The sequence below is a fragment of the Cuculus canorus genome, chromosome 4 (assembly GCF_017976375.1).
Source record: "Cuculus canorus isolate bCucCan1 chromosome 4, bCucCan1.pri, whole genome shotgun sequence".
Taxonomy (NCBI): domain Eukaryota; kingdom Metazoa; phylum Chordata; class Aves; order Cuculiformes; family Cuculidae; genus Cuculus; species Cuculus canorus.
In genome coordinates this window covers 660,197-686,416 of record NC_071404.1, presented here as the reverse complement: position 1 = coordinate 686,416, position 26,220 = coordinate 660,197, and the positions used below count along the sequence as shown (strand labels likewise).

The following is a 26,220-nucleotide window of genomic DNA, read 5'->3' as shown; positions in this document are numbered from 1 at the left end:
CTCACACACAGCCCTCCCATGAGCTGCAAGGGGGGCCGTTCTCCCTGTGGGCACTGTCACAGGGGGATAGAGCACATCCACTGGTGAAATTCCTTCCCTGGAGTGCTGCTGTCCCACCAGCCCCGCACCCACAGGACCATCCTGCCCTGCTGCCCCCCACCACACAGGAGAGAGGCTGCACCCCTGGGAGCCACGGCGCCGGGAGGACGGACCCGAGCAGGATGAGAGGTGATCCCGAGAGCTGAGAAAGAGGGAAAACAGCTGGGAATACGGCTGGAGATGGGAAAGTTCGAGCATAGGGAGCTGGAGAGACTTTGGGGGGGGGGGACGGGGCACAGGCAAAAGCAAGAGGGAGCTGGGATGCAGGTGTTGGTTATCTCTTCCGTGACCCGTGGGAATGGCAGTTGCGAACTGGTGGATGGGGATGAAGAAAGGGATGGGAAGGGGCATATGGATGGGGAAAGAGGATAGGGATCAGGACGGGGACAGGGATGGGGATAGAAACAAGGACAAGAATCAAGATGGAGAAAGGGATGGGAACAGAGACAGGGGTGAGGACAGGGATGGGGATGAGGAAGGGGATGGGAAGGGAAGGAGAATGGGGATGAGGAAGGGGATAGAGACAGAGAAAGGCGTGGGGACAGGGACGGGGACAAGGATAAGGGTGGAGAAGGGGGTGCGAAGAGGCACAGGGATGGAGAAGATGCCCCTTATCAGGTGGATAAGGGGAGCATTGCCCCCACGTCACACTTGGGAAGCTCCAGCTCCATGCTCTAAAGCACCGTCTGGCTGCACAGTGCTAACCAAGCCACTGGCCGGTGGTGTCCGGCAGCAAGGTGGCCGCAGGGTGATGTCTAACGGCAGCGGAGCCAGAGGGGACACAGCCCTTCATCACTGTGGGCTGTGATTTCTCCAAGCAGAACCTTCCTGCAGCCCCTGCTGCCCTTCAGCTGGAGAGGGACCATCATCATCCCCTATCTCTTCCCCCTGCCTCAGGCACCGAGGGGACGCATTTGGCCTGGGGACCAACGGGGTGACAAGAGAGATGTCAGGAAAATGGAGTGCTCTGACCGTTGGACATCTCTAAGCATAGAAGCACAGAATCATGGAACGGTTTGAGTTGGAAGGGACCTCAAAGCCCATCCAGTCCCACCCTGTGCCATGGGCAGGGACACCTCCTACTGGATGAGGGGCTCCAAAGCCCCATCCAACCTGGCCTGGAACCCCTCCAGGGATGGAGCAGCCACCACTGCTCTGGGCAACCTGGGCCAGGGTCTCCCCACCCTCACGGGAGAAAGTTTCTCCCCAAGATCTCATCTCAATCTCCCCTCTTGCAGCTCAAAACCATTCCCCTCATCCTGTCCCTGCACTCCCTGATGCAGAGCCGCTCCCCAGCTCTCCTGGAGCCCCTTTCCCTACTGGAAGCTGCTCTAAGGTTTCCTTGGAGCCTTCTCTTCTCCAGACTGAATAACTCCAGCTCTCCCAGCCTGGCCTCACACAGGAGGTTCTCCAGCCCTGGGATCATCTCCATGGCCTCCTCTGGACTCGCTCCACCAGCTCCGTGTCCTCCCTGTGCTGAGGACTCCAGAGCTGGACCCAGGGCTCCAGGTGGGGTCTCACCAGAGCGATCCCCTCCCTGGCCCTGCTGCTCACACTCATTCCCGATCCTCAGCTCCATCTGCAGACCAATCCAACGCTCAACGGTGGCCGAAAAGTGGCTTTGAAGAATAACACGGAGAAGGAATCCCACTCCAGCATGGGAGAATCCCCAGGGGAAGCCACACAGGCCAACCTCGTGTCTGTCTGCATCCTTCTGTCTGTCTGCATCCCTCTGGCTCTCTCCCTTTCCCCACGCAGGGCACTAAACCTCTCCCAGCTCATCCCAACAGCGTTGCTCCAGCTTTTATTTCCAGACAGAGGAAGAACACACAGGGACACCCCAGCGTGAAGGGGCTGCGTAGCCCACCTTGAGATGGTGGCATTGGCGGGGGGGACAGGATGGGATGGAGATGGAGACGCTGTCCCCAGGCTGGCGCTGCCACCGGAGGTTGTTGGAGGGGGATTTTTCCAGGGTTTTGGTGCTGGAGAGCAGCTCTGATCCATCACAGCTTGCTGGTGCTTGGCACACACGGTGCACGAGCACAGACCGTGCCCGGCATGAGAACATCCACGGTGGGGAGAGACGAGGGGTGAGGAGACTGGGAGGGGATGGAGACAGGGCTGGGTTATCCCCAGGGTGGGGATTGCCTGGATCCAGCCAGGCTGGGGCTGTGCCCTTCCGGCATCCGCTGCTACAGTTGCTCCTGGGCCAAAGTGCCACCGGTTTAGGAAGCTCCATCCACCTGGAAAAAAGTTGGAGCTAGTTGGAGAAGCGCTGCCCACAGTGGAACCGACGGGGCCAGGGGAGAACCCAGAGCATTGCCCCAAGGGGTCAGCACCCAAGGGTGGGCTCCTGTCTTTCCCCCGGCTCTGGCTGTGACAGCACCCAACAGCCTGGCTGGGCCAGATCCTGGTTGGGATGAAGGGCCAGATCCTGGTTGGGATGAAGGACCAGATCCTGGTTGGGATGAAGGGCCAGATCCTGGCAGGAATGTAGGACCAGCCCTGCATCCCCAGCCTGATGCTGGGGCAGCACAAAGATGCTCTCCAGCACAGGGCACCCCACAGAACATCTTCTCCCTGGAGCTCAGGAGGTGGGGTGGGTCCTCAAAGCTGGCCCCACCAAGCTCCATACCTGTCCCTGCTCCTGCTTGCTCCTCAGCTCAAAGGTGTCCTCAGCTCCAGACCAGCACCAACGCTTCCTTATCCTGGAAAGGAGGAGAGGGAGCTGCCACCACCGATCGCTGCCATGGGCTGAGGGACCTTGTCCCCACTTCCCATCCCAACCGGGGACGTTACCTGGGCCACAGCTTCACAGCCAGGAGGGCCAAGGTGGCCACGCAGATCGTGGCCATCAGCAGTCCAGCCAGGATGGTGAAGGCCAGGAGCTGGGTGAGAGCTGCAGGTAGAGGGGAACTGGGGCAGATCCCCACCAGCGCTGGGGCTCGGTGGGATCGCAGGGGGCTCAGGGCCACCCTTCTTGGTCCTTTACCCCACGGCCTTGGCTTGGGATCAGTGTTGGGGGTGAAGAGGACCCTGGGGAGGCGTCTGTCACAGCCAGTGGCAGTCAGGGGACACCCCTTGGCACTGCTGCCCTGGGGACAGCCAGGAAGTGGGTTGAGGATGCCGGGGCCCCGTGGGGACACTCGCTGCTCATGTCACCACCCCCTGCACCAAGGGGTCAGGCGGGCTGGAACGTTCCTGTGTGCCACCCAGTGCTGGACGCTGCCCTGTCCCCTGCCAGCACCCAGGGACAGGCAGGGAGCGGGCAGGGGTGGAGGCAGGGATGGAGGCTGGGAGCGGACAGGGGGGAAGGCAGAGATGCAGGGAGGGATGAAGGCAGGGATGCGGGCAGGGATGCAGGTAGGGAGCAGGCAGGGATGCAGGTAGGGATGAGGGCAGAGAGGTGGGTAGAGACGAAGGCTGGGAGTAGACAGGGATGCTGGCAGGAATAAAGGCTGGGATATAGGCAGGGATGCAGGCAGGGAGCAGGCAGGGAGCAGGCAGGGATGCAGGCAGGGAGCAGGCAGGGATGCAGGCAGAGAGGTGGGTAGAGACAAAGGCTGGGAGTAGACAGGGATGTGGGCAGGAATAAAGGCTGGGATATAGGCAGGGATGCAGGCAGGAATGAAGGTAGGGATGAAGGCAGAGAGGCGGGTAGAGATGAAGGCTGGGAGTAGACAGGGATATGGGCAGGGATGAAGGCTGGGATATAGGCAGGGATGCAGGCAGGGAGCAGACAAGGATGAAGGCAGGGATGAAGGCAGGGATGAAGGCAGAGAAGTGGGTAGAGACGAAGGCTGGGAGTAGACAGGGATGCGGGCATGAATAAAGGCTGGGATATAGGCAGGGATGCAGGCAGGAATGAAGGTAGGGATGAAGGCAGAGAGCCGAGTAGAGATGAAGGCCGGGAGTAGACAGCGATATGGGCAGGGATGAAGGCTGGGATCCAGGGAGGGATCCAGCAGGGATGAAGTCTGGGAGTAGGCAGGGATGCTGGCAGGGATGAGGGCAGGGAGAGGGCAGAGATGCCGCAGGGATGAAGCCAGGGAGTAGGCAGGGATAAAGGCGGGGAGCAGGCAGGGATGCAGCAGGGATCCAGGCAGGGATGAAGGCTGGAAGGTGTGTATAGATGAAGCCTGGGAGTAGGCAGGGATGCAGGCAGAGATGAAGGCAGGGAGCGGGCAGGGATACGTGCAGGAATGCAGGCAGGGATGAGGGTAGGGGGTAGGCAGGGATGCAGGCAGGGGCACAGCCACAACCAGCACCATCCTGTTTTGCCCTTTGTCAAATCCAATCCAATTCCTCCTCACTTTTTTGACCATTGTGCAGGGTTTGACTCAATTTGCTGCTTCCATGGGCTTTTTATCCCGTTCAGAAAACCAGCCTTCAGCTCCAGGCTGGGTTGCTTTGGAAAATACCCGTTTGTCCAGCAAAACCCTTTCCACCTTAAGACTCGTGGCCATTCAACCCCCTCTGCCGGTCATTCCCAGTGCTCCATAATCACCTTTCCAACCCAGTTCATAGAATCATGGGACCATGGAATGGTTTGGGTTGGAAGGGACCTCGGATCTCACCCAGTTCCATGGGCAGGGACACCACCCACTGGATCAGGGTGCTCAAACTCCATCCAACCCATCCTGAACGCTTCCAGGGATGGTATCTGGGGGTTCAGCTTGGTGGCAAGTTAGAATCATGGAACTATGGAATGGTTTGGGTTGGAAGGGACTTCAGAACCCACCCAGTTCCATGGGCAGGGACACCACCCACTGGATCAGGGTGCTCAAGCTCCATCCAACCCTTCCTGAAGGCTTCCAGGGAGGGTATCTGGGGGTTCAGCTTGGTGGCAAGTTAGAATCATGGAACTATGGAATGGTTTGGGTTGGAAAGGACCTCAGAACGCACCCAGTTCCATGGGCAGGGACACAATCCACTGGATCAGGGTGCTCAAGCTCCATCCAACCCATCCTGAACGCTTCCAGGGGTGGTATCTGGGGGTTCAGCTTTGTGGCAAGTTAGAATCATGGAACTATGGAATGGTTTGGGTTGGAAGGGACCTCAAAGCCCATCCAGTTCCACCCCCTGCCATGGGAGGGACACCTCCCACTGGATCAGGGGCTCCAAGCCCCATCCAACCTGGTCTGGAACCCCTCCAGGGATGGAGCAGCCACCACTGCTCTGGGCCCCACACTCCCCACCGTCCCAGAGGCGTTGGCAGCTCCACTCACTGTCCACGTCGAAGTAGGCGGTGGCTGTGGCATTGCCCAGGGAGTTGCCGGCCACACAGACGTAGTCCCCGGCATCCTCCGGCCCCACGACGCCCAGATCCACTCGGAGGGAGTTGTGGGAGGGAGCGACGCGGCCCCTTGGGGCGGTGGCCGGGGCCAGGCTGGAGGCCAGAAGCTGGCCGTGGTGGAGCAGGGTGATGGTGGAAGGTGGGTGGCTATCGACCGTGCACAGCACGATGCCCACCCGCCCGCTGCGGTTCTCCAGGAAGGTGCTGATGGACACATGCCGTGGTGGGTCTGTGTGAGGGAGATGGGGCTGGTGGTGGTCCATAGTGTGCGATCCCCTCCCAGGGTTGGCCTGGATGCTCTCCAAGGGCTTCGGAATGCATCCCTCCAGCTCACCCAGCCCAGGCCTGGTGGCCTCACATCTTCTTGAGCTCTTCTCTCCCCTCTCCCAGCTGGGGATTCCCACCCAGCTTGGCTTAGCGCATCCCTTCTCCAGGCTGGATCAGCTCCAGCCCACCCACCCGGGGCTGGTGGCCCCACATCTTCTCAAGTCCTTGTCTCCCCTCTCCCAGCTGGAGATTCCCACCCAGCTTAGAGCACGTTGACTCCAAATCTGACTTTTGAGGGGTATCTACAGCCACTGATGGACAGAATCCCTACATCCCCTTCCCCAGGTCCAAAGGGAGAGGGGGGGAAGAGGAGGAAGAGGAAGAAGAGGAGGGAGAGGAGGGAGAGGAGGGAGAGGAGGGAGAGGAGGGAGAACAGGGGGGAGGGGGGGGAAAGAGGGGGGGAAAGAGGGGGGGAAAGAGGGGGGGAAAGAGGGGGGGAAAGAGGGGGAGAAAGAGGGGGGAAAGGGGGGGGAAGGGGGGGAAAGAGGGGGGAAAGAGGGAGGAGAAGAGGGGGGAGAAGAAGGGGGAGAAGAGGAGGAGAAGAGGGGGAAGGGGGGGAAGCGGGGGGGAAGCGGGGGGGAAGAGGGGGGGAAGAGGGGGGGAAGAGAAAGAAAGAGGGGGAAAGAGGGGGAGAGGGGGAAAGAGGGGGAGAGGGGGGGAAGAGGAGGAAGAGGAGGAAGAGGAGGGAGAGGAGGGAGAGGAGGGAGAGGAGGGAGAGGAGGGAGAGGAGGGAGAGGAGGGAGAACAGGGGGGAGAGGGGGGGAAAGAGGGGGGGAAAGAGGGGGGGAAAGAGGGGGGGGAAAGAGGGGGAGAAAGAGGGGGAGAAAGAGGGGGGGGAAGCGGGGGGGAAGCGGGGGGGAAGAGGGGGGAAAGAGGGAGGAGAAGAGGGGGGAGAAGAAGGGGGAGAAGAGGAGGAGAAGAGGGGGAAGGGGGGGAAGCGGGGGGGAAGCGGGGGGGAAGAGGGGGGAAAGAGGGGGGAAAGAGAAAGAAAGAGGGGGAAAGAGGGGGAGAGGGGGAAAGAGGGGGAGAGGGGGAAAGAGGGGGGAAGAGGGGGGAAGAGGGGGGGAAGAGGGGAGGAAGAGGGGGGAAGAGGGGGGGAAGAGGGGGGAAGAGGGGGGAAAGACGGGGGGGAAGAGGGGGGGAAGAGGGGGAAAGACGGGGGGGAAGAGGGGGGAAGAGGGGGGGAAGAGGGGGGAAGAGGGGGAAGAGGGGGGGACGAGGGGGGAAGAGGGGGGGAAAGGGGGGGGAAAGGGGGGAAGGAGGGGGAAAGAGGGGGGAAAGAGGGGGGAAAGAGGGGGGAAGGCGGGGGAAGAGGGGGGAAAGAGGGGGGAAAGAGGGGGGAAAGTGAGGGGAAAGAGGGGGGAAAGAGGGGGGAAAGAGGGGAAAGAGGGGGGAAAGAGGGGGGAAAGAGGGGGGAAAGAGGGGGGAAAGCGGGGGAAGAGGGGGGAAAGAGGGGGGAAAGAGGGGGGAAAGAGGGGGGAAAGAGGGGGGAAAGAGGGGGGAAAGAGGGGGGAAAGAGGGGGGAAAGAGGGGGGAAAGAGGGGGGAAAGCGGGGGAAGAGGGGGGGAAAGCGGGGGAAGAGGGGGGTCGGCTCCCTTGCCGCAGGAGGACCATGTGGATGGGCTGCCTGTGATGCTGGGATGGATGCATCCAGCGTGTTGGGGTGTCTGTACCCCATCCTGCCTGATGGCCTGTCCCCACGGGGCCAGGGGACACTCACAGAGGACACTGAGGCTGAGAGGGGCAGAGGTGATGGTGCCCTTCATCCCACTCGCCCGGCAGCGGTAGGAGCCGGTGTCGGCACTGGAGATGCGGGTGAGGATGAGGGAGCCGTCCCGTCCCTCCTGCAGCCACCGGTTGTTCTTGTACCAGGTGTAGTTGGCGTCTTCACCCACCCAAGGGACACCTGAGCAGGTCATGGTGGCCGTGGTGCCTTCAAGGACTTCTGAGGAGGGCTCAACCGTGATGGTGACCCCTGAGGATGAGGAGGAGAGGAGACAACAAGGAGTTGGTGGTGCTCAGAGCTTGGGTTTGCCTAACACCATCCCAACACCCACCCCTCCGAAAGGCTCCCAGGAGCCATGGGAAGACCCGCCAGGACCTCGACACGAGGTTTGCCGTGGATGAAGCCACCCTCACCTCCCACATCCAGGCGCAAGGATGAGGACGCGATGCCGTAGCTGTTGTTGGCGGAGCAGATGTAGATCCCGGCATCCTGCGGCTCCAGCCCTGCAATCTCCACCCGCAACGAGTTGGGGGTTGCTTGGATGGTGCAGCGTGGGTTGGCCGAGCCCCGCGAGGAGGCCAGGGGCGCGTGGCCGGGATCGCGGCGCAGGATGATGTCGGAGGGTGGGAAGCTGTCCACAGTGCAGAGCAGGACAGCCTGATGCCCACCCTGGGGTTCCACCAGGGAGATGAAGGATGGCTCCTTGGGTGCATCTACAACAAGGACAGGGTGTCCCATCCCCTCCGCTCAACCAGCTCTGGTGGCAGTGACCAGCCGGAGGGGCTGAGGGGGGGACAGAGTCGCTGGTGGCTGAAGATGGGGTTTAGGAATGCTATGAGACCACCTGGGACCTCCACCCCGGGCGAGGGGCTGGGATGCCTGGCTGGCTACGGGCTATCATGAGCCTATTGTAACATCACAGAACCATGGAATCATAGAATCATGGAATGGTTTGGGTTGGAAGGGACCTCAATACCATCCAGTCCCACCCCCTGCCATGGGCAGAGACAACTCCCACAGGATCAGGTTGCTCCAAGACCCATCCAACCTGGCCTTGAACACCTCCAGGGATGGGGCAGCCACCACTGCTCTGGGCAACCTCATGGTGAAGAAATTCCTCCTTAGATCACGCCTAAATCTGCCCCTCTCCAGTTTATACTTGTTCTCCCTCATCCCATCCCCACAAGCCTTTATGAACAGCCCCTCTCCAGCTTTCTTGGAGCCCCTTTCAGGTACTGAAAGGTCCCTATAAGATCTCCTCGGAGCCTTCTCTTCTCCAGGCTGAACATCCCCAACTCTCTCAGCCTGTCCTCATATGGGAGGTTCTCCAGCCCTCGGATCATCTTTGTAGCCTCCTCTGGACCTGTTCCAACAGCTTCGTGTCCTTCTTATGTTGAGGATTCCAGAACTGGACATAGGACTCCAGATGAGGTCTCACAAGAGTGGAATAGAGGGGCAGAATCACTCCCCCCAACCATATCCAACCTAACCCTGGTGCAACTTGAGGCCATGAGGAGGTCACCAGGTGGCGACATAGACCATTATCCCAACGGCAGCGACATTCCCTCCAGGTCTCCCTTGGCCTGTGGGACCCAGTGTGCCATGCCCACTCCACCCCACGACGCCCCTCACTCACAGAGCACCCTCAGGGCGATGGGGGGAGCCCGGGGGCTTCTCAGCCCTCTCCCCACTTGGCAGGCGTAGGCACCCGCGTCCGAGCGCCGGGCGGCGCGGAGCACGAGGGAGGCGTCGAGCCCTTCCGAAAGCCACCGCCCGTTCTTGTACCAAGTGTAGGAGATGCCTGGGTGGGCACCTGCATCCCGGCAGGTCAGCGTCACATCGGTCCCCTCGGGCACCTCGGCGGAGGGTCGCACCACCACCCTGATGGCTGCGGAGAGCGGAATCAAGCTGGACTTCACCGGCACAAGGTTTGACCCATCTTGGCTGCGGCTGAGAAAAGTCTTTCCCAGCTCTGAAGCCATCATCATGAGTGAGTTGAGTGGGCACCCACCCAATGGGTAGTGGCACATCCCTGGCCGCCTTAGAGTGGTGGAATGGTTTGGATTGGAAGGAACTTCAAAGCCCATCCAGTTCCAACCTCCTGCCATGGGCAGGGACACCTCCCACTGGATCAGGGGCTCCAAGCCTCATCCAACCTGGCCTTCAACACCCCCAGGGATGGAGCAGCCACCACTGCTCTGGGCACCCTGGGCCAGGGCCTCACCACCCTCATGGTGAAGAATTTCCTCCTAAGATATCATCTCATCTCAATCTCCCTGCTTCTAACTCAAAACCGTTCCCCTCGTCCTGCCCCTGCATTCCCTGACCAAGAGCCCCTCCTCAGCTCTCCTGGAGCCCCTTTCCATTCTGGAAGCTGCTCTAAGGTCTCCCCAGAGCCTTCTCTTCTCCTGAACAACCCCAATTCTCTCAGCCGGGCCTCATAGCAGAGGTTCTCCAGCCCTTGGATCATCTCCGTGGCCTCCTCTGGACTCACTCCAATAGCTCCATGTCCTCCCTGTGCTGAGGACTCCAGAGCTGGACTCAGGGCTCCAGGTGGGTCTCCCAGAGTGGAGCAGAGGGGCAGAATCCCATCCCTCCCTGCTGGCCACGCTGCTCTGAGTGCAGCCCAGGACACGGGGGGGTGTTTCTGGGCTGCAAGCACCATCCCTGCATCATTCCTGACCTCCTGATGCTCTGCTGCAGCTTATTTGCACTCTACTCCTCGATGCCCACCCAGGGGTCCCTCACCTCAGCATCCCACAGCGAAGCCGGACTCACCGTGCACACGGAGGGGCAGGGATGCGCTGGTGCTGCCCAGGGGGCTGCGTGCCCGGCACTCGTACTCGCCCTCATCCTTCTCAGAAGCTTCCTGGAGCTCCAGCCTCAGCATGTTGGGAAGGGAGGAGACCCAGCCTTTCTGCTCGGGGTGGTCCCTTCCCTTGGTGGGGCTGGAGACCACCATCTGCCCCCCCTTGAGCAGGGTGATCTCAGAGAGGGGGTTGCTCTCCACCGAGCAGAGGAGGATGACGGTGGACCCCTCGCCACTCTCCATGAAGACCTTCATCCGCAGGTTCCTGGGGGGATCTGCGGGAAGGAAAAAGAGGGGAAAGAGCGGGATTGTAGGTTAAAAAACCATCTCAGTGATTTGGAGCCTTCCCAGCCTGCGATGCTCCGGTCGGGCTGGCGGCTCTCATGGTCTCGCCTGGGCTGCGAGCTGCGACGAGGATGCTCCGCTGCCTGCGACGCAGGACCTGCTCAGCAGCGCTGCCTCTTCCCTCGGCATCCTCCATCTCCTTGAATCAAACCCACACTAAACACAGCGCAGGGCCTTTCCCTGAGCTCATTTCTAACCTCTGAGCAGGTTGTGGCACCTCCAGCCACGTCAACCAGGCGTGGGAGCGCAGCTCAGCATCCAGCCCGGTGCTCCGCTCGCATCCCAACCTCAGGAAAACCCACCCTGCACCCATGGGTGCCGGCAAACCTCAACAGCCAGGCGGCTCGGACCCCTAACACCCAGCCGTGCGTAGCAGCATCCAGCCAGCATCCCCATCCAAACCCAGGAGAAGGGAGCAAAGCAACAGATTCGTTGCGGGGGTCTCGGAATCTTGGAGCCAGGAGTGCTCCCGCAGCCGCTCATCACAGCACACATAGACGTCAAAGCTGTCTTTTACTAATAAAAAGGGAGAAGCCTGCATTCCGATTTGCAAATCCATTAATTTTTTTCATGCCAAGTCTGGTTTTCATTTTCTAAATCAAGGTGGGGGGGGGGGAAATTCCTGCCACGTTTCCTAAAAGCCAAAGATTTTCCTATTTCAGCTTCAGTGCGAAGCGTAAGGACAATCCCTGCAGGAAAGCTGAGGAGGGGCTCTGGATCAGGGATGCAGGGATGAGGGGAACAGTTTTGAGCTGCAAGAGGGGAGATGGGGATGAGATCTTGGGGAGAAATGTTCTCCTGGGAGGGTGGGGAGGCCCTGGAACAGAGCAGTGGTGGCTGCTCCATCCCTGGAGGGGTTCCAGGCCAGGTTGGATGGGGCTTGGAGCCCCTGATCCAGTGGGAGGTGTCCCTGCCTGTGGAACTGGATGGGCTTTGAGGTCCTTTCCAACCCAAACCGTCCCATGATTCTATGACAAACTTGGGGTTCCATGGAGAGGCTTCACTGGAATCTCCTGTGGACAACGTGGGGCCAGATCTGCCTATCATGGGAGATCTCCTGGCCCCTGGGACAAAGACTGATTTTTGTTGAGCTCACCCCAAAATTAAGCAAGAGCCCACAGCAGACTGTGTTCCCAGGGGGTTCTCAGCTGAGGGGACCTGCCAAGGGACATGGGAACCCCAATGGGATGGGTGGGTGCTGGGGACACCCCTGCCACGGCACAAAGCCCATGGGGACTCACAGAGGACGTTGAGGGTGGTGGGAGCCGAACTGCGGGTCTGTGCCGGGGTCCGCACGGCACAGTGGTAGGAGGCGGCATCGGTGGCAGCGATGCTGGAGAAGACGAGGACTGGGGCTGAGCCGCTGCTGAACCAGACCTTGTTCTTGTACCAGGTGTAGCTCAGCACCTCCTCGTCGCCGCTCTGCACCGCACAGGTCAAGTTGACAGCATCACCTTCCTGGATGTCCGGGGATGGGGAGATCCAGACCCTGGCAGCTGCGGTGGGAAGGGAAGGAGGTGATGCTGGGGGAGAGTGGGGTGGGCAGGAGGTGATGGAGAGCGCCTGGGTGGCTCCGTGGGAGAGCTGGTCCTCTCTAGACTTCAGCTTGAGGCTCTTTTCCCCTCATTCCAGACTAGAAGCGATGGAGATGCTGCACTCCCTTCCCTGTAACTGAGCCTGGGGTGACACTGGCACCGTGAGCACAGCCAGGACGGTGCCACGGATGGATATGGCAAAGCCAGACCTTTGCATCACCTCCAAGAGGAGTTGCAGTTCCTTCTCCATGTGTGGGGGTTACACGCAATTCTGGCACAACCCTCCAACCCCACAAACCCACATCCTTGTCCGTTTCCTCTCTGCTTCCGTGCCGTTCATCCCACCCCAGCTTCCCTCTCCCCTCCCTTCCCCATGAGCACCCCGCAGTAGCTCTTGCCATCACCTCTTCGCCACAATCCCTATCTCCATCTCTCCCCAGTCCCACCACAGCCGGTTTCAGTGGCTCCATCCCACCCCTGTCCCCTGCAGGCAGTGCCAACCCCTCACTCACTGCCTGCTGTGAAGTTCGCCGCGGTGCTGGCGTTGCCGTAGATGTTGCTGGCGGAGCACACGTATTCCCCTTCATCCTCCAGCAGCACGGGGCGGATACTGACCCGCAGCACGTTGAGGGCCGAGGTGACGCTGAGCCGTGGCAGGGAGCTGGGCTGGGGCAGCGCCGTGGTGGCCACCAGGACGTGGTCCTTGAAGAGGGCCAGCTCTGCCGGCGGGCTGCTGGCCACCTGGCACTGCAGGACACCCCATCGCCCCTCAGGGCTCTCCAGGAAGGAGGTCAGCACCGGCACTCGTGGGGCATCTGCCCGAGCCAGGCGTTACACGGAGGGTGAGCAACCCCTGGGTCTGCATCTACAGCCCCTGGAGGTCAGGATCCCATTTCACCCAGGTCATCTCCCTCCCCAGGTCTTCACACACCCCAACGTGTTTGGATACGAAGTGTGCAGAGCCCCAGTTCCCACCCAGCCTCTTTGTGTGCCTGGGACACGCAGAGTTTGGGGACAGTGCCAGCAGCGAGGGGCGTGTAAGGCACGCGTTATCTTCCAGCCATGGCCCTGTGTGTGGCCCAGTGGCTTTGCTCAGCATCCCACCCCCAGTATCACTCCATTTCCAGCACCATCCAATGCCTGGCACCACCCTATCCTGAGTATTGTTCCATTCCCAGCACCATCCAATGCCTGGCACCACCGCATCCTCAGCACCATCCCATCCCCAGTATCCTTCCATTCCCAGCACCATCCAATACCTGGCACCACCCTATCCTCAGCACCAACCCATCCCCAGCACCACCCTATCCTGAGTATCGTTCCATTCCCAGCACCATCCAATGCCTGGCACCACCCTATCCTCAGCACCATCCCATCCCCAGCACCGTTCCATTCCCAGCACCATCCAATGCCTGGCACCACCCTATCCTCAGCACCATCCCATCCTCAGCACCACCCTATCCCGAGTATCATTCCATTCCCAGCACCATCCAATGCCTGGCACCACCCCATCCTCAGCACCATCCCATTCCCAGCACCATCCAATGCCTGATACCACCCCATCCTCAGCACCATCCCATCCCAAGTATCGTTCCATTCCCAGCACCATCCAATGCCTGGCACCACCCTATCCTCAGCACCATCCCATCCTCAGCACCATCCCATCCCCAGTATCGTTCCATTCCCAGCACCATCCAATGCCTGGCACCACCCCATCCTCAGCACCATCCCATCCCCAGTATTGTTCCATTTCCAGCACCATCCCACCCTCAGCATTACCCAATCAGTGGCATCATCCCATCCCAACCCCAGCACCATCCCATGCCATCCTCAGCACCATCTCATCCGTAGCATCATCCCAACCCTTTCAGCTTTCCACACCCGGCACCATCTCCCCCCTAGCACCATTCCATGCCCAGCAGCACCCAAAGCCCACCATCTTTCCAATCCCAGCATCATTCCATCTCCAGCACCATCCAATACCCAGCACCATCCCACGCCCAGCATCATTCCACACCCGGCATCATCTCACCTACAGCACCACCCAATCCTCAACACCGTCCAATCCTATCCTCAGCAACTTTCCATTCCTGGCATCATCCCATCCCCAGCACCATCCCACCCCTGGCACCATTCATTCCATGTCACCATCCCACTCCCAAGCCCAGCACCATCCCATCCCCACATCAGGATTCCCAGGAAGGTCCAACTCACAGAAGACACGCAGGGTGACGGCAGGGGAGACGCTGCTCCCCGAGGGGCTGCGTGCTCGGCAGTGGTAGGAGCCGGCGGCGGTGCTGGCGATACGGGTCAGGGCGAGGAGGTTCTCGGGGCTCTCCTGGAGCCACTCGCTGTTCTTGTACCACAAGTAGACGGTGTCGTCCTGAGGCTCTCCCACCACCTGGCACGTCAGGGAGACATCGTCTCCTTCCCGCACCTCCGTGGATGGTGAGACGAGGACTCGGGCAGCTGGAGCATGGAGAGAGGGTGATGCCAGCTCACAGGGCACTGCTGGTCCCTCAACAGCCCCAACACAGCATGGGATGGGAGCGAAACCCTCATCACTTCCATCACGTGCAGGCTTTGAGGCTCTTGTGCTGACCATGGAGCCTGGGAAGCACTGGATATCTGCATCTAAGAAGATGTGTTCCTCCCCATCTCCATTAACTGATCCACCTGGACACCATCACTCGTGGTGCCCGGGGCTGAGGTGTTTGGAAACAGGAGAAGGGAGAGGAGCTGGTGCCTCTGGAGCAGCAGCCGGAGCCTGGGTGGGATCCAGCAGCACTGGGTGGGAGTGCAGACACCATCTCCCATGTGGACACCTCCACGGAGACACATTTGGATCTGTCAGTCTGAGGGCACTGTCCTGCACGGACTCCTGTCTGATGTGGTTTAGAATCATGGGATCGTTTAGGTTGGAAAAGACCTTTAAGATCATCCAGTCCAACCGTGAACCTCACCCTGTCAACCCCCCACTGAACTGTCCATGAGGGCCACTTCCACACAGCTTTTAAATCCCTCCAGGGATGGAGACTCCACCACTGCCCTGGGCAGACTCCACCAGCACCTGAGAACCCTTTCCATGAAGGACTTGTCCTAATATCCCACCTAACCCTCTCCTGGCATAATTGGGGGTGTTTCCTCCCAACCCTTCTTCCTGGGGAGCAGAGCCTGACTCCTGCCTGTCTCCAACCTCTTTTCCAGGAGCTGCGCAGACCCAGGAGGTCTCCCCTCCTCTTCTCCAGGCTTGACACCCCCAGGTCCCTCAACTGCTCCCACAACCCCTGTTCTCCAGACCCTTCCAGCTCCGTTCCCTTCTCCCGATGCACTCCAGCCCCTCCAGGGCTTTCTTGGAGTGAGAGATCTAGAACTGAACCCTCACGAGTCCATGGGGATGATCCCATCCCTACTCCTGCTGGCCACCCTGTGGCTGATCCAAGTCAGGTTCTGGTGGCCTTCTCGGCCATCTCGGCTACTGCTGTTCAGCCCGAAGCTGTGTTGAGCACCATGTGTTTATCACACAGCGATGTCCCTGTGGTGGCCCAGTGACAGGATCACACCCGGCCACAGCAGCTCAGTGGCTTTGGGCCATCTGGCAGCAGCCCATGATGCTCGGTGACATTTCATAGAATCGCAGAATGGTTTGGATTGGAAGAAACCTCAAAGCCCATCCAGTTCCCATGGGCAGGGACACCTCCTACTGGATCTGGTTGCTCCAATCCCCATCCAACCTGTCCATGAACACCTCCAGGGATGGGGCAGTGCCTCATCCTCCGGGCAGTGCCAGTTCCTTGCCATTTCCCTGCTCCACCACCACCACGAGACAGCACCAGAATGTCATCTGGCAGTGGAACGCAGGCAGGATCCACACAGAAACGGTGATGTTCCGTGTTGGCTCCTGCTTGACCCCCACTCAACACCCCACGGCTGCCCTGGGGACCACATGGGACCAATCCAGCGGTGCTCGGTACTCACTCTGCACGCGGAAATAGAGGCGGTGTGAGGCGGTGCCGTGCACGTTGGTGGCCGTGCAGCGGTAGCTGCCTTCGTCGGCCACCGTCACCTCCCTCATCTCCACCCGGAGGGCATTGGGAGCGGCCGAGGCGCTGACCCGTGGGCTGGGACTGGTTCCCGCATCGCTGGTAGCCACCAGGTTCCCATCCCGGAGCAGGGCCAGTTGGGCAGGAGGGTTGCTGGCCACCGAGCACTGGAAGATGGCCAAGTGGCCTCTCTGTGTCTCCAGGAATGCCGTGAGGAGAGGGTCCCGTGGGGCATCTGTCAGGGTGGAGAACGGCAATGGAAAGGCTTTGATCCCGGCAGGAGATCCGGGAAGGAGCAACCTGGGACCTCCCAGAAAGACAGGGAGAAGTTGCATCGGCTCTTGAGAGGGAAAGGGATGGGATGGGATGGGATGGGATGGGATGGAATGGGATGGAATGGGATGGGATGGGATGGGATGGGATGGGATGGGATGGGATGGGATGGGATGGGAATGCAAGGCAAGGCAAGGCAAGGCCATACGTACACAGCACATCCAGGGGTGCAGTGGGAGAGCTCCGGCTGTGGCCGTCGGTGGTGGCTCTGCAGTGGTAGAGACCCGCATCCGTGCTGGCCACTCGCTGGAACACCAGGGATGCAGCCGAGCCCTCGGTGAGGAACTGCCCGTTCCGGTACCAGGTGAAGTTGGGCAGAGCCGTGGAGTCGCTTCTCAGCCGGCAGGTCAGGTTGGCAGCGTGGCCTTCCAGCACGCGGGAGGATGGAGCCACGGAGATGCTGGCAGCTATGGGCAGGAGGCAAAGAGGTTCCACCGTGGACTTGGCCAGGACTCCTTCAGCAGCATTAAGGTGAGCAAACCCTCCCAAAGCCGGCTCACAAGTGACTGTGGCTATTCCAGAGGGCAAATGCTGTCTAATCCTGCAATGCCACAATGGAGACAACTCCAAGCTGGAGCAGCACCCTGCGGGAACCCAGCACCGGGACACCGGCCACCCAGGACCCCACTAGCCAAGGGATGATGTCCCATGTGAATGCCGTCAGCTGCATTTTGCTCTGCGACCCCAGTTCTGCATGGGCAAAAGTCAGTGATGAATCCCCACCAGGAGCCGGAGCCCTTGCTAGGGCTATGGGAGAACATTCCAAACCCACCAGGAGAGGCTGGAGGGGCTGGCAACCTTCTCATGGAGCAGCCCTGGCTTTGACCATGCTCACACTCCACCCCAGCACCAGGGTGCACCATTTGTTTGGGACCGATGCCCTTTGATCCCTCGGATTTTGTGGCCATTTCTGCTCCCTCTGCCCTTCTCCCACCGTCGCCCACAATCTCCTGAGCTTGCTTCCTTCCATGACATCTCCTCCTCCACGACCTCTCTATTCTCCCACCGCCCCTTCATCGCACTCACTCTCAGCCCTGAAGTCCATGGCCGTGCTGGCGTTGCCCAGCGCGTTCCCAGCCCAGCACACGTAGGTCCCCTCATCCTCCACCACCACCTCCTGGATCTCCACCTTCAGGCTGTTGTACGATGAGGTGGTGTGGACCCTGGGCTTGGGGGATGTGGGGCAGCCCCATGTGCAGGCTATGACTTCTTCTCCCCTCCGGAGGGTCAGGTTGGCCTCTGGGTCACTCTCAACACCGCATTGGATGATGCCCAGGCGCCCACCTTGGGTCTCCAGGAAGGAGCTCATCACCGGTTGCCTGGGTGGGACTGCAGGGTTAAAACATCTCCGGTGAGAATATTATGGAACCATGAGGTTGGAGAACCCCAAGAAGCCAAGGGATTTCTGCTTTGCAGTGCCCTATGAGCAGCTCTTAAACATCCAACAATTCTCCAACTGCAGATCCTCCCTGCCCTCCATCCATGGATCCAGCCTGGTCAGATCCCTGTGGAGATCCTCCCTGCCCTCCATCCATGGATCCAGCCTGGCCAGATCCCTCTGCAGAGCCTCCCTGCCCTCCATCCATGGATCCAGCCTGGCCAGATCCCTCTGCAGATCCTCCCTGCCCTCCAACCCATGGATCCAGCCTGGCCAGATCCCTCTGCAGATCCTCCCTGTCCTCCATCCATGGATCCAGCCTGGCCAGATCCCTCTGCAGACCCTTCCTGCCCTCCATCCATGGATCCAGCCTGGCCAGATCCCTCTGGAGATCCTCCCTGCCCTCCATCCATGGATCCAGCCTGGCCAGATCCCTCTGGAGATCCTCCCTGCCCTCCATCCATGGATCCAGCCTGGCCAGATCCCTCTGGAGATCCTCCCTGCCCTCCAGCCATGGATCCAGCCTGGCCAGATCCCTCTGGAGATCCTCCCTGCCCTCCAGCCATGGATCCAGCCTGGCCAGATCCTTCTGCAGATCCTCCCTGCCCTCCATCCATGGATCCAGCCTGGCCACATCCCTCTGCAGACCCTTCCTGCCCTCCATCCATGGATCCAGCCTGGCCAGATCCCTCTGGAGATCTTCCCTGCTCTCCAGCCCATGGATCCAGCCTGGCCAGGACCATCGAGCCCATTTTTTACCCAGTGAAGTGTACACCCATCCAAGCCATGGGCCACAAGCTTCTCTTGGAGAATGCTGTGGGAGACAGTGTCAAAGGCTTTCCTGAAGCCCAGAACCCTCCTGGCAGGACTTACAGAGCACACGGAGTGGGACGGCTGCCGATGTGTCGCTGCTGTTGCTGTTCCGGACCCTGCACTGGAAGACGCCTGCGTCTTCACCATGGATGGACGAGAAGCGCAGGGTTGGGTCCGAGCTCTCCTGCAGCCTCTTGCTGTTCCTGTACCAGGTGTAGAGAAGCTCCTCCGCTGCTCCCAGAGCCCCCAGGCAGGTCAGAGTGACGACTGCTCCTTCCTGGACCTCTGCTGAGGGGTGGATCAGGACCTCTGTAGCTGGAGGATGGGATCATAGAAACATAGAATGGTTTGAGTTGGAAGGGACCTTAAAGTCCATCCAGTCCCACCCTGTGCCATGGGCAGTGACATCTCCTGCTGGATCCGGTTGCTCCAAGCCCCATCCAACCTGGCCTTGAACACCTCCAGGGATGGGGCAGCCACAGCTTCTCTGGGCAACCTGGGCCAGGACTTCCCCACTCTTCTCCCAAGTAACCAGCGATGGGATGAGAGGAAATGGCCTCACGTTACACCAGAGGAGTCTTAGATTGGATGTTGGGAAGAATTTCTTTACAGAAAGAGTGGTGAAGCCCTGGCAGAAGATGCTCAGGGCAGTGGTGGAGTCCTCATCCCTGGAGAGGTCCAAAAAACATGTGGTTGTGGCACTTCAGGACATGATTTAGTAGGCAGTAGGGGCATGGACTGATGGTTGGGTTGGATGAGCTTGGAGGTCATTTCCAATCCCGATGATTCTCTGGAGCAGGAGGAGGTGGTCCCGGTGCCGTGTGCTGCTAGGGCTTGCGGTGACAGGGAAGAAAGAGTTGGGACAATCTTTGCTATGGATTTTATGTTGTTTTGAAAACCAGTTCTCAGGAGCAACTCCAGCTCCGCAAGCACCTTTGACCTCAGACGGTGAGGAAGGTTCTGCAGAGAGGCCATCACCACTGCATCGTCCCCAAGGCGCCGATGTCACCCCATGCCACACGCGTCCCACCAGCTCTCAGGACTCCGTGGCTCCTCCCGCCTGCAGAACCAGCCCCAACATCTCCGCTGGGATCGTCAGAGCCAAGACCTTGCCAACCCCTTCCATTGGGGACTCACCACGTGCGATGAAGAGCTTGGTGGCACTGGCGTTGCCGTAGCGGTTGGTGGCTGCGCAGAGGTATTCCCCGCTATCCTGAGGTCCCACACCACGGATCTCCAGCCGCAGGGTGTTACGGGAGGCGGTGACGCTGAGGCGCTGGCGCGGGGCAGCCTGCGACCCACTGGCCGCCAGCAAAGTGCCATCATGGTAGATGGCCATGGTGGCCGGTGGGTGGCTGTCCACGGCGCAGCGGATGATGACCAGCCTGCCGCCCTGCGTCTCCTGGAAGAGCGTGATGGTGGGCGTCCGTGGTGGGTCTGTGGGAGGAAAGAGGATGCTGCAGCTCCGGAGGTCTCAGCACGTGGAGCACGGCCATCCCCGACCTGCACGGCTCCTCCTCGGAGCGGCTTTCGCCCTACGTCAGCAGGTTGTGTTCCCTCATGGAAATGCCACAGCCAAACCCAGGGCTGTTTTCTTTCCCTCCCGGCTTTCAGAAGCTCCTGAGCTGTTGTTATCACAGCTGGCTCCTCGGTCGGTGACCTCCCAGCAGTTTATGGGGTGGAACAGATTAGTGGAGGAGTGGGAGATGCTGCCATGACCGGATGGGTCCGTGATGCAGCAAAAAAAAACCACTTCACAAATGTGGCTCACAGCCAGAAATTGTTGCTCTCACAGCAAATTAGAATCTTGGAATCACTGAGGTTGGAAAAGCCCTCTCAACTCATCCAGGCCAACCGTCAACCCAACCCCAGCGTGTTGACCAAACCTTGTCCCCAAGCGCCACAGCCACGTGTTCTATGAACCCCTCCAGGGATGGAGGTTCCTCCGTGTCCCAGGCAGCCTCCAGTAGGGCTTCACCACTCTGTCAGGGAAGGAATTGTTCCCAATATCCCATCTAAACCTCCTCTGGTGCAACTTTGAGGCCTTTACCACTCATCCCATCACTTGTTACTTGGGAGAATGTCCCTGGACTTGGCATCGGTGAGGCCACACCTCGAATCCTGGGTTCAGTTTTGGGTCCCTCACTCCAAGAAGGACATTGAGGGACTGGAGTGTGTCCAGAGAAGGGAATGGAGCTGGGAAGGGGCTGGAGAACAAGGGTTTTGAGGAGCGGCTGGAGGACCTGGGGTTGTTAAGCCCAGAGAAGAGGAGGCTGAGGGGAGACCTCATCACTGTCTACAACCGCCTGTGGGAGTGAGGTGGATGTAGGTCACATCTCCGAAGTGGCAGGCAATAGGACAAGAGGGAATGGCCTCAAGTTGCCCCAGGGCACGTTCAGGTTGGACATCAGGAAAAACTTCTTCACTAAAAGGGTTCTCAGGCCCTGGAACAACTGCCAAGGGCGGTGGTGGAGTCCCCATCCCTGGAGGGGTGTAGAAGCCGTGTAGATGAGGTGCTCAGGGATCTGGTTTAGGAGTGGACAGGGACGGTTGGGCTTGATGATCTCAAAGGTCTTTTCCAACCAAGCGATTCTATGATTCTAAGAAGAGACCAACACCCACCTAACTTTCAGGTTGCACCTTCTCCCAGGAGGGCTGAACCTCCACACCTTCTTACTGGACCAAAGGTATTCAGGGCAGAGATTCCAGTTTGACTCAAGATGTTTGCACAAAGAGTCTGGTGGGGACTCTCCCATCCCCTGCAGGAGCCATGGGCACTCACATGTCACGCTCAGGCTGATGGCTTGGGATGTGTCACTGCCCCGGTCATTCGTCACCTTGCAGGAGTAATAGCCGGCATCGCTGGTGGCCACGTGGTGGAAGAGCAGGGTGTGCGCGGCGCCTTCCATGAGCCAGGCACTGTTCTTGTACCACGTGTAGTTGAGGTCCTGGCTCTCCCTGCCGGGGACGTCGCAGGACAAGGTGGTGACCGTCCCCTCCTGCACCTCGGCCGCGGGGCTCACCAAGATCTCTGCAGCTGATGGAGACGGGAGCGCAGTCAGGATGGATTCAGAGGCAGGAGAGCAGCCCCTGGCCCCACGGTGTGGGACAGAGGCCAGAGACAAGTGAGACCCCCCGCTTGCTCCCCAGGAATGATGATGAAGATGAGAGGCCGTTGGGTTTGTTCCTTGCTGGCTGGAGTTTGAGTTCTGGCTTTAACGCAAAGCCTCAGGAGCAAAATTCATGGTGGGTGCAGCAGCGCCCTTCGCCTCATGTGGTGTGAACGGGGGGCTCAGGGGGAACAGCCCTCCTCCAGGCTGGGGGAGATGATGGAAACCCCTCCTTTGGGGATTGCCACACCGTGAGGGATGAAGGACACAGGCATGGCACGACGGAGACATCTCAGCCTTGTGCTGTGAAGGACACAGGTATGGTGTGATGGAGACACCTCAGCCTTGTGCTGTGAAGGACACAGGTATGGTGTGATGGAGATATCCCAGCCCTGCACCATGAAGGACACAGGCATGGCACAATGGAGGCATCTCAGCCCCACACCATGAAGGACACAGGCATGGCACGACGGAGACACCTCAGCCTTGTGCTGTGAAGGACACAGGCATGGTGTGATGGAGACATCTCAGCCCTGCACCATGAAGGACACAGACATGGCACGATGGAGACACCTCAGCCTTGTGCTGTGAAGGACACAGGTATGGTGTGATGGAGACATCACAGCCCTGCACCATGAAGGACACAGGCATGGCACGATGGAGACATCTCAGCCTTGTGCTGTGAAGGACACAGGTATGGTGTGATGGAGATATCCCAGCCCTGCACCATGAAGGACACAGGCATGGCACGATGGAGACACCTCAGCTTTGTGCTGTGAAGGACACAGGCATGGCTTGATGGAGATATCCCAGCCCTGCACCATGAAGGACACAGGCATGGCACGATGGAGACACCTCAGCTTTGTGCTGTGAAGGACACGGGTATGGTGTGATGGAGACATCTCAGCCCTGCACCATGAAGGACACAGGCATGGCACGATGGAGACACCTCAGCTTTGTGCTGTGAAGGACACAGGTATGGTGTGATGGAGACATCGCAGCCCTGCACCATGAAGGACATAGGCATGGCATGATGGAGACATCTCAGCCCCACACCATGAAGGACACAGGCATGGCATGATGGAGACATCTCAGCCCCACATCATGAAGGACACAGGCATGGCACGATGGAGACATCTCAGCCTTGTGCTGTGAAGGACACAGGCATGGTGTGATGGAGACATCGCAGCCCTGCGCCATGAAGGATGCAGGCATGGCACGATGGAGACATCTCAGCCTTGTGCTGTGAAGGACACAGGCATGGCTTGATGGAGATATCCCAGCCCTGCACCATGAAGGACACAGGCATGGCACGATGGAGACACCTCAGCCTTGTGCTGTGAAGGACACGGGTATGGTGTGATGGAAACATTGCAGCCCTGCACCATGAAGGATGCAGGCACGGCACAATGGAGGCATCTCAACCCCACACCATGAAGGACACAGGCACGGTGTGATGGAGACATCACATCCCTGCCCCACAGACTTCTCAGGTCCTGGATCTCCAGCCAGTACCGGCCACCTTGGTGCCAGCTCCTGCCCTGGACTCACTGGGTAAACTCCACCCCGGTCCCCCATCCCTGCTCCTCCTCCAGCATCACCCCAGCCTCGGGAAAGCTCCCCTGGCACTCACAGAAGATGTAGAGCATCACGGGAGGTGCCACACCATCTCCGATGACATTCCTGACTTCGCAGCGATACTGTCCATAGTCCTCGCGGCGAACATCCCGGAAGGTCAGGATCTGCTCACTGCCCATGAGCACCCCGTCCTTGAGCCAGTGGTACGCTGAGATGGGGGGGTAACTGCTGCCCACCACGCAGGTGAGGGAAACCGTGTCGCCCAGGTGGATGTTCTGCGCGGAGGGGATGACCGATACCTGGATGTCCTTAGGGGCGTCTGCAGGGAGGACAGACGGACATGGTGGGCAGTGGTGAGGCTGGGCAGGACCTGCAGGGTGCTGCTGGAGAATCAAGGGTCTAGCATTGGGGAGCTGGAAAGAGGGGCGACATTGGCAGAAGAGAGGGGTGGGTGCCAGGACATGCAATGGAGATGGACCTCCAGCAGCGTTTGAGGGAGCGACACCAACTCTGGCCATGGAGAGCCATGGGGAAACTGGCTCTGCAGGAGAGGGAGGGAGAAGCAGGAAGAAACTCAGCTCTGGGTCTGGGAAGGAGGCAAAGAGGGAGACACGATGAGCAGCAGCAGGAGGACCCGGACATGGCAAAGGTGCCCCCATCCTCCTGCCCTTCTGGGCCAGGAAGGTGCCCCACGTACGTCTCACCCGCAGGACGACCTCCTCCGTCGCCTTCCTGGAGCCATAAAAGAGTTCACAGAGCAGCTTTTTGGAGTGGTCCTTCCAGGAGAAGGAGGTGGTGAGGGTCAGGCGGTGGCTGACCCCGCTCGTGTCCAGCTGGACCTGACTGGAGACCACCGAGACCTGGGGGTCGTAGCCCTTCCAGCGCAGGGAGATGTCACCCTCTGGGCAGACGTAGGGTGTGGAACACTCCAAGGTGGACGTTTGCCCCTCGGTTTGCTCCTCGCTGGTGGTAACGCTCGGATGCTCGAGGTCTTCTGGGGATGGAAAGCAGAAGGTGAGATGTCAGCGTAGGCAGGGAGATGGGAAAGGTGGGATCCGGTCTCCGTACCCACCCGAAATGCTCAACATCACATCCTGCGCCGCAGACCACCGGTCGCCGTTGATGATCTCGAAGCGGAATCGGTAGGGCCCACTGTCCTCCGGCGTCACCCCTCTCAGCAGCAGGGTGCAATTCCCAGCAGCCGGGTCCCCCAGGAGCCTGGCACGGTCCCTGAAGACCGCGCCCACCTCCTGGGCTGCCGAGTGGAACACCACCGTCCTCTGGGCGTTGTAATCCTTGTACCAGATGGCCACGATGCCGTCGGCGGCTGTCACGTCGTCAGGGTAACTCAGGGTGCAGGGAATCACCACGCAGGAGCCCTTGAGACCCCGCAGAGACTCAGGGTAGGTGACCCCCCACGAGGTGAGGACTGTGGTGGAGGGAAGAGGGGGTCAGAGTGCCACCCTTGGGGGCATCTGACCATCCCATGGGCTGCACCCTCCTGCTCCCAACCCAGGACCCACCAGGGCTGCATCGCTTCTCCTAAGCTGCTGGAACAGACAGAGATGGGCTTGAGGTGGGGAGGAGAACAAGGGTGTGAGATAACTCTCCCCTCAAGGAGAAACTTTCAAGGTGGAGAAGGGAGAGATGATGAGGAAAAGCCTCCTTCCAGTAGGGAAAAGGGCTCCAGGAAAGCTGGGGAGGGGCTCTGGATCAGGGAGTACAGGGACAGGTTGAGGGGAATGGTTTGGAGCTGGAAGAGGGGAGATGGAGATGAGATCTTGGGGAGAAATGTTCTCCTGGAAGGGTGGGGAGGTCTTGGAACAGATCACCCAGAGCAGTGGTGGCTGCCCCATCCCTGGAGGGCTTCAAGGCCAGGTTGGATGGGGCTCGGAGCCCCTGATCCAGTGGGAGGTGTCCCTGCCCATGGGAACTGGATGGGCTTTGAGGTCCCTTCCAACCCAAACCATTCCGTGATTCCATGATGTGTGGTTGGTGCCACCAGCCGGATTTGAAAAACGACGCCTAAATAACTGGTAAATGGTGGAAATTTGCCCTCCTGGCCCTCCAAAATGTCCTGTGAGAGAGCCAGGAGCATCCTCCAGGCCCCCAGAGCCTGTCCTGCTCATCCCTGGCAGGATGAGGGCATCAGCCCTCCCATTCCCTCTCATCCCGGTGTGAATCCAGCCAACCACCCCTGCATGGAAGTGGACCAGGTGGGGGTCCTGGTGGCACCATACCTGCTGGGATGAGAGTGGCCAGGAGGACAAGCAGGCACATGGCAACGCCCGGGACACTGGGGACAGAGGCAGGGAAGGTCCACACTGTGAGAGGTGACCGGTCTGGGAGGTCAGCGTTCAGCAAAGGAGGCCCTGACAAGAAGAAGATGTGGACAAAGGATTTAAAACACATTGTACACCAGCACAGTCCAGCGTTTCCCACTGCGTTCCCACTGGAGAAGTTGTGTGGATCTCATGTTCAACCAGGCCAAGGGCAAGGTCCTACACCTGGGGCAGGGCAATCCATGATTTCATCATTCAGGATTGGGAATGATGGGGATCAGGCCTGAGGAGAAGGACTTGGGGTGCTGGGGGAGGAGAAGACCAACAGGAGCCACAACGTGCGCTCAGAGCCCAGAAACCACCGACATCCTGGGCTGCACCCGGAGCAGCGTGGCCACCACGGAGGGATGGGATTCTGCCCCTCTGCTCCACTCTGGGAGACCCACCTGGAGCCCTGGGTCCAGCTCTGGAGTCCTCAGCACAGGGAGGACATGGAGCTGGTGGAGCAACTCCAGAGGAGGCTACAGGGATGACCAGAGGGATGGA

The 26,220-nt window shown here is 59.8% G+C and overlaps 1 protein-coding gene across 1 annotated transcript; it reads right to left on the bottom strand.

The window, feature by feature from the left end:
* Positions 1-631: 631 nt before the first annotated feature.
* SIGLEC1 (sialic acid binding Ig like lectin 1) lies at positions 632-25,753 on the bottom strand. The gene is made up of 21 exons (XM_054066296.1): positions 25,633-25,753; positions 24,465-24,821; positions 24,090-24,386; positions 23,448-23,711; positions 21,487-21,741; positions 19,842-20,141; positions 18,765-19,019; positions 17,540-17,842; positions 16,666-16,920; positions 16,116-16,415; positions 14,352-14,606; positions 12,650-12,952; positions 11,844-12,098; positions 10,227-10,532; positions 9,085-9,336; positions 7,862-8,161; positions 7,443-7,697; positions 5,328-5,624; positions 2,899-2,998; positions 2,735-2,807; positions 632-2,342 (listed from the first exon to the last, which is right to left on the bottom strand). The coding sequence occupies exons 1-21, from the start codon at positions 25,670-25,672 to the stop codon at positions 2,325-2,327; spliced, it is 5,040 nt and encodes a 1,679-aa protein (XP_053922271.1). The 5' UTR covers positions 25,673-25,753; the 3' UTR covers positions 632-2,324.
* Between the last annotated feature and the right edge of the window lie 467 nt (positions 25,754-26,220).